Genomic DNA, 15,076 nt, shown 5'->3' with positions numbered 1-15,076 from the left:
GCGGTGAGACAAATATCTGAGAAACTATGCGAATTGACATTCACGATGGATGTTGATTGTGTCGGTCTTCTGGCGTTTGAAAAGGAGAGACGGTCCAGAGTTAGAGGAGACGGGAAGTCCAATCTCAGGTATGTCCGCAACTTCACGTTGCCACAGCTGGAATACTGCCCACATGAATATATTGAACAATACTGGGGCCATACAACAACCTTGTCGAAGGCCATTTTGCACCTCAATAGGTTCGGCCTCGATGCCCGGGATCGACAGGTTTGCAGACATAGAGGCATGAAATGAGCTGATAATGGTAACCAGCTTGTCAGGTACGCCCGCCTTCCGGAGAATTTCCCACATGCACTTACGGGTGACGGAATCATAGGCCTTCTGTAGATCAACAAAAACCATGAAACCAGAGCAGCGATGTTCATATTATGAACATCGCTGCTCTGGTTTCATGGTTTTTGTTGATCTACAGAAGGCCTATGATTCCGTCACCCGTAAGTGCATGTGGGAAATTCTCCGGAAGGCGGGCGTACCTGACAAGCTGGTTACCATTATCAGCTCATTTCATGCCTCTATGTCTGCAAACCTGTCGATCCCGGGCATCGAGGCCGAACCTATTGAGGTGCAAAATGGCCTTCGACAAGGTTGTTGTATGGCCCCAGTATTGTTCAATATATTCATGTGGGCAGTATTCCAGCTGTGGCAACGTGAAGTTGCGGACATACCTGAGATTGGACTTCCCGTCTCCTCTAACTCTGGACCGTCTCTCCTTTTCAAACGCCAGAAGACCGACACAATCAACATCCATCGTGAATGTCAATTCGCAGACGATTCGGCACTTATTGCTACAACTCACCATGGTGCCACACTTGCACTCAGCCGGTTCATGGACGTCGCAACTCGCTTTGGCCTCACCATCAACCTATCAAAAACCAAAGTAATGGCGGTCGGCTTCGGCATTTCTCTGGAGGATTGTCGTCCATCATGAACAAAACGAGTGCTGACACACGGTCCGGGTTAGAGTCTCGTTGACATCTCGTTCAGAAGATTCGTTTTTACGAATCCGGCCTGTCTGATTCGTATGCAGCTCCGAGATCGATCTGCCCCAGAAAGTGTGAAAACATTTTGACTTTTTTGAAAAAAATTCATCTTTGTTGATTATCGATTCTTTCGTTTTCACTTTCGTTGTGTTTGGTAAGAATTGTTCCTTTCCTTTTTCCGCAATGTCAAGTGAAGTGCAGGCTCCCCCAACGTCCCCCTCCACCCCCGTGTCTCCCTCTGGAGCAACTCCTGTAGAATGCAGAAGAATTCGGAAATTTGCAGTCTTAGATGACATCAAGTTGCTGAACATGATCTTGTCCTCCGGACATGAAAACGTCTTTGCCTTACCGCAAGGGAATACGGCTTGGCAGGACATCGGCAACGCCCAGTCACGGTCGGAACAGTTAGTTCTTGATGATGTGCTGACATGACGTTCGAAAGTTCGTGCGTTTGTATTAAAGTCTTTGCGCGAAGAAATTTTGCAGAACGATCTTTCAAATTTTCTCTCTGCCATATTTACCATGGCAATCATGATGCGACTCGCTGTCTTCTCGTGCACGAGTCACTGAACCTATTTTGGGCACTGCACGAGCCGAATACAAAACGAAATCGATCTCATTTCGTTTACGAGTTGACAACGAATCACTGAACCTCTCTAATGTCGAGAATGTGCATGACTTTCGCTACCTAGGCTCCATTATCCATACTGGTGGCCGCACCGCAGTGGACACTTGGTCCCGAATAGCGTCAGCATCTAGGGCATTCGGAGCATTGCGTCGATCTGTCTTTGATGATGGCGATCTTTCACTGGCAACGAAGCGAATGGTGTATGATGCATGTGTGGTTTCTCTTCTCCTTTACGGAGCGGAGTGTTGGGTGCCACTGAAAAGCGGGCTTGCGGCACTGTCCGCCTTCCATCTTCGCTGCATGTCCACAATCTTAGCCATCAGTAGAAGAGACCCCTGGGACTTCCACATCAACAGGAAGACCATTATGGAGGCCTGGAATCGTCGAGATCCGGTGGATATTACCACACATGTTCTTTGCCGCCGTCTGGAGTGGCTAGGCCATCTAGCCAGGATGGACGGCGATAGAACTCCGTGCCAGTTCCTGTTTGGTACGCTTCTTCCGCCGAGGCCGACTTGCGGTCCTCGGAAATGGTGGCGAGACTCTGTCAGAGCTGACCTCTCCACAATGAACATCGACCACACGGAATGGTACGACCTCGCCCAGGAGCGTGGGAAATGGCGCAGTGCGTATTCCGCTCAACCAGTACCGCGATCGGCTCAGCGCGACACTTCTGTGCTCTGCGATGTCTGCCAGCGTACTTTCGCCCACCAGAAATACAAGAATCGCCACAAGTGCCTGGCCGAGAGGAGGAAACCAATATCTGAGCAGTCCGGCAGCCGACTATGTAATGCGTGCGGGAGATGGTTTTTGAGTGCTGGCGGGCTAGCTTCGCATAAGTGTCTCTCCAACTCGGCTGCTGAAGTGGCCTCGGCATCGGTCTCGGCTGTGGCATCGGCAGACTTGGTCCAGAAACAGCGGGTTGCCCTGCTCTGCTGCAGAGCGCATTGTCTCGGCTGCGGTCGCTGCTGCAAGTCATCCTGTGGTTTCGACATGCATAGCTGTGCTAATTTCCTGTCCAGGAGGTAGAGCGGCGTTTCTGGATCCAGTGCTGAACTCAGTGCTGTCGACCCCTGCACAGGGGACACGTGACCATTTGATGGCAGTGTTACCAAGGACCAAGGTTTATGCGTACACGTACATGTATGCTCATGTACATAGCAGACTCAGCGGAGGACGTTCAGGTTGGTTGTAACTCTGAGTTTCATGCCGCTAGGCAATCATCAGACAACTGATACTCGGGTCTACCCAACAGTATGCTTATAAACATAGAGCCACAAGCATAAACAAATTTAGCGCTAAATCTGGTGTGAGGTATGGGGAGAAAGCTGGCGCGGGCCGATAGATCCGCTATCGGCCTCTACAGAGACGATGGACTGGCCGCCCTCAAGGACACCAGCCCACAGGCCGCAGACCGCCTCAGAAAAAAGTTGACGGAAATCTTCAAGCGCTTCGACCTCAAAATTACCATCGAAGCGAACTTGAAGGTGGTGGATTTCCTGCATGTCACCATGAACCTGGACACCGGGAAATTTCAACCCTTTCGAAAACCAAATGACAACCCGCTCTACGTCAGCAAGCAGTCCAACCACCCGCCTGGGATCACCAACAACATCCCTGCTGCTGTCAACAAGCGCCTTTCCGCTATATCGAGCGACGCGGAGGCATTCAACCATGCAGCCCCCGTGTACCAGACCGCATTAAAGGCCAGTGGATACACCGAAGTGCTGAGCTTTCAGCCCGAGGCACATGAGCACATGGGCAGGAAGAACCGCAGCCGGAAGATCATATGGTTCAACCCTCCCTACTCCAAAAACGTTAGCACAAACGTCGCTGGTAGGTTCCTGAGCCTTGTCTCCAGGCACTTCCCGAAAACATCCAAGCTCGGGAAGATTTTCAACCGTAACACTCTGAAAGTGAGCTACAGTTGCATGCCCAACATGGGAGCGGTCATCAGCAGCCACAACAAGAGCAACCTCCGAGAGCCAGAACAAACCAAGGCATGCAACTGTAGAATCAAGGAATCCTGCCCGCTGCGCGGAGAGTGCCAGACGAAGGAGATTGTGTATGAGGCCACTGCAGAATCTACCAGCAAGATTTACATCGGCCTATCAGAGACACCTTTCAAAGCCCGTCACGCCAACCACCTGACCTCCATGCGTCATGAGAAATACAAAAACAGCACTGAGCTCGCAAAACACGTATGGGAGCTGAAGAGCGAGGGAAAGCCGTTGACCATTACATGGAAGGTGCGGGAGAAGAGCCGATCATACAGATGTGAGTCAAAAAAATGCAATCTTTGTACCGCGGAAAAATTCCACATCCTGACTACACCCAAGAAGCTCCTACTCAACAAGCGGTCTGAGATGGTCTCGAAATGCAGGCACGAGAATAAGTTCCGCCTCGCAAATTTCACACCTATCAAATGAACTGACCAAGTACTGTACTGCACTTTGCCTGAGCACCCATTATTATTAATAACAAAATCCCTTGGCCTGTAGTCGGCGATGCCACTCTGCTCACGCCTGCCCGTCACCAAACGACTCCCTACTTGTAGCGATCTCACTGGCCCATTGCCCGCCACCCTCCTGGCACCTCCACCCATCTGCTGTACACTGCCTCCCCATCGCCTCTTTCCGCGCTTTCATGCTCACACCTGCCTGTTGCCCGCCACCATCCTGGCACTTCCCCCTGTCGCGCCTTGGCCCGCGCCAGCTTTCTCCCCATACCTCACACCAGATTTAGCGCTAAATTTGTTTATGCTTGTGGCTCTATGTTTATAAGCATACTGTTGGGTAGACCCGAGTATCAGTTGTCTGATGATTGCCTAGCGGCATGAAACTCAGAGTTACAACCAACCTGAACGTCCTCCGCTGAGTCTGCTATGTACTAAGCTCTGTCTCTGACATTGAGCACTCTCTGCAGCTCGGGGATCAACGGATTCGATTTGTATGCTCATGTATGTACTCTTGGTCAAAGTCTCTGGCAAAGTGAATGCTGTAGATGGATGGATGTCGCTTGGATAGACATAATATATTACATTATTATATCACGTTCCCAATTGACTGTGGGTCGCAGCATGCCTGGAAAAAACCCGTCCGCTTCCAAGTAGGACTTGAACCTAGTACCCCCCCCCCCCCCCCCATGGTCTTCGACCATCCATTTGAACATGCCTGTTGCGGGAAAGAAGGCATCAACATTTCCTTGGCAACTTTTCAGTGGCGATCGCCAAACCGTAGCAAATACTTGAAATAGGGAAGTTCCGAAAATTGTCCTAACGTCTTACGCCCACCCTGAGGCAAAAGGTAACCATGGTAACATAGTCCATGAATGTACAGTGAAGGCACCCTCCATTGTTCTCCGTAACTCCACACAAACATTCATGTGCAACGACTTGAACGATGGAATTATTTAAAAAATAATAATCCATCGTTCTACTCTGCATGGCCCATGATGCGCATGGATGCCATGATAGAAGGGGAATGGGAAGCCAGCCTATGAACATGCGACTTGCTTCACTTTATTGTTTCTAGTTCCTAATAGAATGCACGTGCAAAGAAATTCTTTAAAAAAACTAAAATAAAAAAAATGGAAAAATGGAAAAAAATGGCAATACGGGTAGTATGAAATTGAAGCGTTGAGGTCAGTAAGCAAAAGCCTCTACTAGTCCTACTCTACGGCTGTGTAGAGTAAAAACTAGTGTAGTAGTGAGCAGAGTGTGTGTGTGCGTGTGTTGTTCGGGATAACATATTCATCATACCGGTATGCTACTAATTAACGAGAGAGCTTGGAAGCTCAGGGCCCTACGCTATGCTTTTTGGCCTTGATGACCTAGACAAAAAAAAAGCATAGGGATGTTATAAATTCTTTAAAAAATTCCTTTTTTTTAGACATAACCTGGGATTCGAACCCGCACTATCGCGCGCCCTGCATTCATCCCCCGATGCACTTCGCATACATACTAATTCTTCCAAGTTGTTTCACATTGTGATCTTGCATTTGAAAGCCCTATTTGAGTTATATGCATTGTGGCCAGCCGTCTTTGATGGCACGGTACGGTAGGGGATAGGGACGGGACAGGTACGATCGAGGGTAATACGACACCGTCTCCCGTACCGTACCGTACCATCAAACACAGCTGGCCACATACAGCTTCCCGCAATATTCAAATAGGGCTTTCAAACGCAAGATAATAACGTAACGCAACTTGGAAGAATGGGTATGAATGCGAAGTGTATGGGGGAATGCATGTAGGGCGATAGTGCGGGTTCGAATCCCAGGATATGCCTGAAAAAAAGGAGAATTGAAAAATTTATAACATCCTATGCTTTTTTGCCGTCAGATACGGATAGCGCCAGGCGTGACACAAACAAACAAACACACAAACAAACACCAAATTAAAGCTGTGTGGACCCTGGCTAGCGCCAGACGTTACTGAAGTAACGTCTTCTGCATAGCTACGGGAATAAATTATTTATTATGACGATATCGCGATGTCGAGCGATAATATTATGATATCGAGTCCCTGCATGACGTCAGCAGTAAAACACTCCCGGGGAAGGTATATTATCAAGAGTACATAACCCCCCAGAGTGTGCAACGCCTGATCCAGCTCTGCATAGGGTCTTGGTCGAGCGGAATCGGATCTTTGCGTCATAATACCGTACACATCTGAGGGGAACCCGGGGAGTCGCGGGTACTCTTGGATCAAAAACAATGGTGCCCTGCCTCGAGACCGGCCCCGAGAGAGCTTGGAAGCTCAGGGCCCTACGCTATGCTTTTTTGCCTTGATGACCTAGACAAAAAAAGCATAGGGATGTTATAAATTCTTTAAAAAATTCCTTTTTTTTTAAGACATAACCTGGGATTCGAACCCGCACTATCGCGCCCTGCATGCATCCCCGGTCTTTAAAAAATTCCTTTTTTTTAAGACATAACCTGGGATTCGAACCCGCACTATCGCGCCCTACATGCATTCCCCCATACACTTCGCATTCATACCCATTCTGCCAAGTTGCTTCACGTTCATGATCTTGCATTTGAAAGCCCTATTTGAATATGCATTGTGGCCAGCCGTCTTTGATGGTACGGTACGGTACGGTAGGGATAGGTACGGGAGAGGTACGATCGAGGGTAATACGACACCGTCTCCCGTACTGTACCATCAAACACAGTTGGCCACATACAGCTGCCCGCAATATTCAAATAGGGCTTTCAAACGCAAGATCATAACGTGAAGCAACTTGGAAGAATGGGTATGAATGCGAAGTGTATGGGGGAATGCATGCAGGGCGATAGTGCGGGTTCGAATCCCAGGATACAGTATGCCTGAAAAAATAGGAGAATTGAAAAATTTATAACATCCCTATGATTTTTTGCCGTCAGATACGGGATAGCGCCAGGCGTGACACAAACTGTCGTGAATATGCATCACGAATCCGCGTTACGCTCATTATTATGTCTTTATTTGTTTATGTGTTACATCATGTTGACGTCATGCTGATGTCTTGCTGCACGCATCGCGTGCACCGTTTTGCAGCTCTCAGCCCGGAGCATGCGCAGCGAGCCTGTGGCTCCTTTTTTGCTGCCTTTTCCCTTTTTGCATGCTTCACTTGCCTCTACTTGTCTCTACTTGTCTCAACCTTGTCTCAAATAAGGTTTTCTGGTGACACTCCTTTTCAAGTCACCTAATCCTTTCAAGTAACAAGTGCAATGTCGTTCCGTGAACCGGAACCACTCCATATTTGAGTTACCAAGACGTATTTGTGCGTGGCTATACAAGCTCTCCCACTCAACAGTTCAAAGTTGCGCACACAAACAAACAAACACACAAACAAACACCAAATTAAAGCTGTGTGGACCCTGGCTAGCGCCAGACGTTACTGAAGTAACGTCTTCTGCATAGCTACGGGAATAATCAGGTATGTATTGCATAATTCCATGACTACTACATGGGTTTATTTAAACTCGGATGCTGAGCCAACAGGAGTCATGTACAAGAGGAAGGATAAGAATGTTATGAGTTGGTGGATGGTTAGTCATAACCCGTAACACGTTGGTCCTTCCTCTTACGCATGATGACCGGCACTGCATGTAGTATGCCCGGTAGCAGTGTTTGATTGTCATGATACGACAGCCGGGTCTGCTTCAAGCAGAACAGAATGGATATGTCCTAAGGTACCAAACTATTACACGGACAGTAGCTGTGTTGTAAAAAGCACTCCCCGTGGCTTAGGAATTTTTCAGCGGGAGTTCACAGGTTTGTTGTCACACACACACACACACACACACACACACACACACACACACACACACACACACACACACACACACACACACACACACACACACACACACGCACACACGCCAAACTTACGCGGCATCCACGAACAACAGACGTGGCTGCTGCCCGTACGCACTCTGTAAATTCTCCTGTACAACCGGCAGAGCAGACGGACGACACGTAACTATTTTACCCTCCAACCACCGGCAGAGTGCTGGAGGAGTGTTGATCAGCAGCGTGGGTAAATCACACGTATCACTGAACGCTGTCTAGAAAGTCGCGGTGCACGTCCACGGCGGCCTGTGGGGCTTCCCACAGCGGAGTGTGACCAATCCCACGAGCCAGCTCAGCCACCTTGGCCCGTGGCACTTCTCGCCTGCACAAACAAGCAATGACACAATCATGCTTCACCAATCGTGACTGGTCGGAAAGGTCACAAGTGAAATTAGCCAACAGATGACTACCTAAGAGCTAAGGCTTGAACTTAGATGACTACCTTGTTGAAGTACACACCTGTGCGTGCCAGTGAGACCCAAGACAGCTACCACAGCCCACACTGTGTACAGCTGTGTTGATACTTGTGAAGAAATTCTTTTCTCAAGGTTTGGAGACTCCACTGTAGCCAACACTTGAATCCATACATCCTGTACACACACTTTGTACACACTCTCTCTAACGGTCTCTAGGCTACACTGCAATTGATATACATTAGATCAAATTTTCGGGCAAGGCCCATCATCAGGAGGGGCCTTGCCTGAAAATTTGATCTAATATAATATCAATTGCAGTGTAGCCTAGAGACCGTTAGAGAGAGTGTGTACAAGGTGTGTGTACAGGATGTATGGATTGTGTAGAAATTGATAGTACAAAGCTATTATTTTGTGTTTCTCGCAGTCACAGCACTCTGCTGGTGCTGCTTTCATGATTGTGATTTGAAGTCGCCTAGTTGTTCACTAGACTCTATTGCCATCCGCGGCTTCGACCGGTCACTCTGAGCTCCGCTGAGGAAGCCTTGCTAGGTCGAAGCAGCTAGCTGTCCGGAGACTGAGTTTGTAGCATAATTATAAAAAAATGATGTCACTGCCCTGGATTCCAAAAGCAGACACAGTCGTTGCATAGCCATGCAGACAGGATGTCTCAAACGATTGCGTGATGGTCATCTCAGTTTCCAAGTGAAGTTAACATTACTTGAGGCCTTTGGTGTACCAGTACCTCAGAGTGGCCAACACACCCAGGAGAAAAGCCTGGGGTGTGTGCCCCTTGCCATAAATCACCAAAACTGGTAAATCTTGTCTGTAAAGTACTGATATGATGAACTGACAGGACAACGACTTCCCCCTACAGCAGTCATACCCCCCCCCCCCCCGTCACAGCATAATTATACCATTGAGATAAAATTGAGGATTCCACAAAGATACATTCATCAGGCCGAGCCATAATGCTCAACAAGTACATGTACTTCAAAGTACTAACTTACTGGTACCGCTCAAATCCAGCTCTGACGTGGAACCAGTCCTCGGGGCCGAACACGTACATAACTACAAGACAATACCAGATAATACGAGAAAGTGCACACGCAAGGGTTGAGCATAACACGTGCATGTACGTGGCAGGTAGACTGCCGTAAACCATTCTCTTAGCAGTGTTGAAACGATCGCACCGCGTAATCTCTTTGCTTGAATCCGACTTTGCAGTGTGCACAGAGGGAGCGTGCTACCTCACTAAACCAGTGCATGTAAGCTTGAAGCATGGCAAGTTAGTTGCATGGTGTGAGATCATTTCACCCGCTTACGCCAAGACGACAAAAAACGGCACGCACCTGAAAACACTTTGAAGTGCGCTTGCGTAGTCGCCGCCAATTCGAAAACACTTTCATCATTCCTTGTAGACAGTTTTGAAAACTTTTCAAATAATCGAACTGAAACCACACAGGAGGGTAGGCAGCAGCTTTTTGCCTGTTCATCAATGAATTACTAGTCCATGTAGTTATAACTCCACCACAGGCGCTCTCGGGCCTTCCGGTCCTCTCTCTGCTCAACCTGGAGTTATGTTGCTAGTGTTAATGAGGTCAGCCAGAGAGCGCAACGTGGTGGAGTTGTGTGATCTGCAGAAACTATGCAAAGTGACAACACGTCCAAGAGACCAAAGAAGTGGCAGATTCCAGTCCATGATGGCACGTCTCAGATATGTATGAAGCCTGGGGATCACCTGCCATTAGAGACCGCTTCAGCTGCTTACACGACAGAGCGGTCGCGTTTTAAAAACAGGTTTTACAGAACAATAACCAGGAGCATGTACAATTCAAAACTCATGGTGAAGATTATGGATACATCATTAATGAAAGTAAGACCCAGTTGCTTGTGAAGCCTGGTCTTAAGGTGGCTGCCAGCGAGCACTTTGGAGACACGCCTATTGTTGTACAGATTGATGGTGTACGCTACCTTGGTGCTGGGCTGAGTACCTCCGCGTCTCATCATGCTTTTGCAAGACAGCGAACGGATGAGTGAACTAAAGAGCCGAAGGTTCTGACAGAGTTTGCGGCGGAGGAGCCTCATACGGCTTATGCTGCAACGACGCATGGCTTGAGACATAAATGGACATTCTTGCTTCGGGCTATGGACCTAGGTGAGGAGGTACTTGCTCCTATGGAAGCCTATCTCTCTCAGTGTTTTTGCCAGTAGTTGTAGGGCAACCCACATTGTCTGCCAGTGATTTGAAAGTGTTGAGACTCCCGATTCGGCATGGCGGTATGGCTATCCCGGATTTGGTGCCTATTTCTGCGCATCAGCAGTCTCGGCATATTTCGGAGCCTCTGGGTACTGTGCATTGTAGGTGGCTACCTGGAGACGGTACATGTACCCTCTGGACCTGCCACCTCTCCGAATCACGGGCATTGAGTGTCTGGGAGTGGCCACGCTGCTTCCGCTCCTGAGGCATTGATGGTGAACGCTGTGCGGGAGCGGAAGGCCCAGACTCATGCTCTGCGGAGACGTGAAGCAGGGGCTGCGGCGAGGGTGGCTGCTGAAGTGTTGGACGATCGCGACAGGAGGCGTATTCTTGAATTATCGGAGAAGGGTGCCTTGTCGTGGCTGGCTGTTATACCTATTACTAGTATTAGGAGGCATGGTTTGAGTTTGTCACGAAGAGATTTTCAGGACACCGTTGCTTTGTGATATGGCTAGTCTTTGCAGCGTACGCCTGAGTATTGCATATGCGGACATGAGTTTGTTGTAGTCGTGGGGGTTTCCTACCCGACGACACAATGATTGAGGTTCGGGATCTCCTGGTGGAGGGGCTTACAATGGTTTATTCCGCAGTTGGTACGGGGACCGACGCTCGTACCTCTAGCTGGCGAGCGATTTCGCTTTCGAACAGCGAACGTCATGAGGAGGCCAGACTCGATGTGAGCGCTCGGGGGATTAGGAGCCGTGGGGAGGAGGCCTTTTTTATGTAAGGGTTTTTTGCCCCAGATGCCCCTTCCTATCGCTCCAAATGTCTCAGCGCTCTACAAACAACATGAGGATCCCAAGTGTCGTGAGTATGAAGAGAGAGAGTTGTTAATGTAGAGCGTGGTTCCTTCACCCCTCCAGTGTTTGGTACTCATGGTGGTTGTAGTCCGTTGTGCAATATTTTCTTGGAGCGTCTTTGTCGCTTACAATGTGAGTCTTCGGGTAGCGTATACTCTGTTGCCATTAGTCTGCTGCGTGCCCGTCTCTCCTTCTCTTTGCTGAGATCCAGCATTCTTTGTATCCGCGGTGCTCGTTCTCGTCGTGGTTTCCCAGTCCAACGTTTCGTGGATAGTTCTGTCGTGGTGGCTGAGTCTTGCCTTGTTACGTAATTTTCTGATCTTGTACTCCGTATTATCATTTGTCCATCAAGTTTATTTTTTATATTTGTTGTTTCTTTGTTGTTATTAGTACGCAAGATTGCGACATCGGCGGTGATTAGTGAAGAAAGTGTCTGCTCCGAATGTCGGAGCTCGCGCTTCCTGCCGACTGACTTGGCACTTGACTGCTGTTATTAGTGTTCTTATTAATTCATACCGTATGTCCGCACCTTGAAAGCCATGGCGGCATACTCGATTATAAAGCCAGTCTCAGCTATAAAGCCATCGGCTTTATAAAAGAAATGACATTTGAAGTATGTGTTGTACTTGAGGAATATGTACAGCCCAGCAGGAAGGGCGAACAAGTGGATTTAGGTTTAAATTTCTGTGTGGACTTTGACTTTTATGGCATGGCGTAGTAGGTGAGTCGTTTTGCGTCTAAAATAGCTAGGACAGCAGCGGTGTTTCGAATATAAGGCCATGGCTTTAAAGGCGCTGACATACGGTACAATGTTTTTTTTCTTTTTGAAACTTTTTGTTTTTCTTTGAGTTCATTGATTGAGTTCTTTGATAAGCATTTTTCATCAAGTTTTGATTCGAAGTTTTCTTTCAGTTTGCGTTTGAAATCTTTATTTTACACATGCATTTTACGCATGCATTTTTCCTGATTTCTTCTCCAGTTTTGTAGTGCATTTTAATCCATTGTGTTTGTTTTTGCCCGTAAAAGAGGCTTTTGGACTTCAGGAGCATGTGCATAGTATATCACCTGTATTAGATAAACCTTGTTTTGTTGAAACAATCGTCATGTTATTGGTTGACAGCATGTGACAAGGCGGAGACCACCGTCACGGTTCGGAAACAGTCGTAAGATCGCTGTTTCCAAACACGGTGGTCTCCGCCTCGTTACATGTTGTCAACCAACAACATACACAAGTATAGTATACCTGGTACAAGTTTGCAATGGAACATCACACACAAGGCTGTATTCAAGTTTTGCTGTCATTCCGAGCTTCATGATTATTCAGAAACCTGGAGTAACAGCAAAAAATACAGCCTTGTTCTATTGTAAGCTTATGTCATTTGGATCTGCCCTCGTGGTATCGAGCACTTTTGCAACAACAAAAACATACAACAAAAACAAAAATGGCTTGGATACCTGGTATAGATGTGGAATTCAGTGCAGCGATCCAAGCAGCCTCGTACCACTCGCGCTCCTTCATGTAATGGAATATCCTACAGAAATCAAGAACAGCAGGACATATCCAGGCTTTCAACTTATCAGTCTACTTCAAGTAGATAGCAGCAGAAAAGATGAACTTGCTTGTTGACAAAGTGAATTAGTGTGGAGAATGTGTGGCTATGTTTGACAAAGTCTCTCAACTTCAACCAACCGCCAACCCCAAACTGGGACATAGAGCATGTCATGTGCTGCCTGCATTGCCTAGCCTAGTTCATGATGCTTCTGATCTGGAGAGAGGATTATATTCAGTTTAGCGGATCTTCCACATTCCCGTCAAGTGTTGAAGATACTGATGGCTTGATAATGTTCCTGCTGTCTGGGGGGGGGGGGGGGGGGAAGGGGGCTACTCAACATCTGGTCGAATGTGGAGATGTTGCTGGAGCCATGGCTGGCAAGGTTACCAAGGCAAAAACAAGTCATTCCCAGCAACATTGGTATGCTGCGAGGCCCCTTACTTCCTTGTGAAAGTTGAGATATTCTTGTCAAATCGCAAAGGAACCGCGCAGCCATCGACTCGCAAATTTCAGTGCAATGCTCCAAAGTAGTCATTTGTTGCTCGTGAGCTAAATGCTGCTGTCATCAGTATTGCAGGTCACTTCCTAAAGGAATTGGTACATGTACTCTGTTGCTCGCTTAGCACCCCGTGACGCTCGTCAATGCCGATTTCTCAGACAGCAACAAACATGTCGATGGAGCCAAAGTCAAGGTTGGGTTTGGTGATAACGGGACTAAAAAGAGCCAAGAAGGTTAGCGAGCGACATCTCCTACCTATCCGCATCGACACCAAATTATTCCTTCTCATTCTTATCCAGAAAGTGTTGGGAGAAATTCCCTGTTCGGTAAGAGCTGGCTCGCAACCGCCGATGGCTTACTGCGACCATGATCGGTGGAGAGATGGCACTGCACCTGCTTGCACCGGGCTGAACCATGACCTGCAGCTGCTTGTGAATACCAAAGTCAACGCAGTCGGTCGCCGTGATGATACCGTTCGGCAGTACGAGAACTGTTGTCGTTCCGCTGCCAAGGATGACGGTCTAGTGTCGTTTACTTCTGGAGACGGCCAACTTGACTCGTGCTTGTTCAACACCTTGGTCGAAAAGCAAAAAAAACAAAAAAACAAAAAAACAGGTTTTACCTACTTTGACTGGGCCAAGTGACCGTCCTTGTGGCGTAGCATTGCATAGCTGAGGTTGCGGGTTGCCTCGTCTACATTCTTCTCTCCAAACATGGCACGGAGGCTGCAACATAGCAGAGAGGGACAAAGCACACAAATATATTGAAATTCTCACATACCCAGCCACAAAATATCATAGTCTGCCAGATGGTGGGTCTGAACATCTTGTGTCTAATTTTCAAGGTCCACATTCAGATTTTGATTCTCCCCAGTAACGGCTATGCAGCATCACAGTACCTCTACCTCTGTGCTAACCAAGGAAACAAGTCTGCGAGGCTCTGTTAGACGGTCTTCCCTTAGACTCCATTGCTGGCATGCGTTGGAACAAAAAATAATGCAAAAAAAAGGATGAGCAGAGGAATGAAGAAAAAAGCATGCCGCATGCAAACATTTCTCTGAAAAAAGAGTGCATAAACTGGAGAGAAAAAAAACAGGACGAGGTATTATGTTTTAGGCCATTTCCTAGCACCGTAAAGTACCACCAGAGCGGCCCGTCTGGCGAGAGCGCCTCACCTTGATTCTACAGCCAGGGAAAGGATAATTGCATGGCAGAGTGCAACCAAGTTTGTACGGTGTGAGAACCTTAGTGTACTAAGGTCATACTTAGCAGGGTTTGTGTGGATCTCGCGTCCGCTCGAGCGCTCGAAGGTAAATTGAGTACGGATTGACTGCACAACGCGTATGTGTGCACAAGGTTTGTGTTCTATGGTCTACAGACAAGACACCACCTCCACAATACGACCACGAAAGGAAGAGATAGTGGGGCGCTCTGGCGGTACTTTACGGTACTTGTGTGTGTGTGGGGGGGGGGGGGGGGGTCGTAATTGATTCTAGAAGCACAGGGGTACATGGATAAAATCAAAGCTAGGACTTGCGCCATTTCTG

At 48.0% G+C, this 15,076-nt stretch overlaps 1 protein-coding gene across 1 annotated transcript; it reads right to left on the bottom strand.

Annotated features, from left to right (window-relative positions):
- Window positions 1-7,581: 7,581 nt before the first annotated feature.
- LOC135818307 (mesoderm-specific transcript protein-like) lies at window positions 7,582-14,756 on the bottom strand. Its single transcript, XM_065331664.1, has 5 exons — window positions 14,705-14,756; window positions 14,157-14,255; window positions 12,934-13,010; window positions 9,429-9,489; window positions 7,582-8,327 (listed from the first exon to the last, which is right to left on the bottom strand). Exons 2-5 carry the CDS (start codon window positions 14,243-14,245, stop codon window positions 8,207-8,209), a joined length of 348 nt encoding a protein of 115 aa, XP_065187736.1. The 5' UTR covers window positions 14,246-14,255; window positions 14,705-14,756; the 3' UTR covers window positions 7,582-8,206.
- Between the last annotated feature and the right edge of the window lie 320 nt (window positions 14,757-15,076).

Source organism: Sycon ciliatum, chromosome 5, assembly GCF_964019385.1.
Source record: "Sycon ciliatum chromosome 5, ocSycCili1.1, whole genome shotgun sequence".
Taxonomy (NCBI): domain Eukaryota; kingdom Metazoa; phylum Porifera; class Calcarea; order Leucosolenida; family Sycettidae; genus Sycon; species Sycon ciliatum.
The sequence above is the reverse complement of the archived record's forward strand: the minus strand, read 5'-3'. Positions and strand labels throughout refer to the sequence as shown.

Excerpts from the sequence above, each read along its gene's own strand:
- LOC135818307 (XM_065331664.1), bottom strand. The coding sequence starts at position 14,245 with ATGTTTGGAGAGAAGAATGTAGACGAGGCAACCCGCAACCTCAGCTAT. Across the intron at positions 13,011-14,156 it reads GGTCACTTGGCCCAGTCAAA|GATATTCCATTACATGAAGG; the intron begins GTAGGTAAAACC and ends TGATTTCTGTAG. Across the intron at positions 8,328-9,428 it reads GCTGGATTTGAGCGGTACCA|GCGAGAAGTGCCACGGGCCA; the intron begins GTAAGTTAGTAC and ends TTGTTTGTGCAG.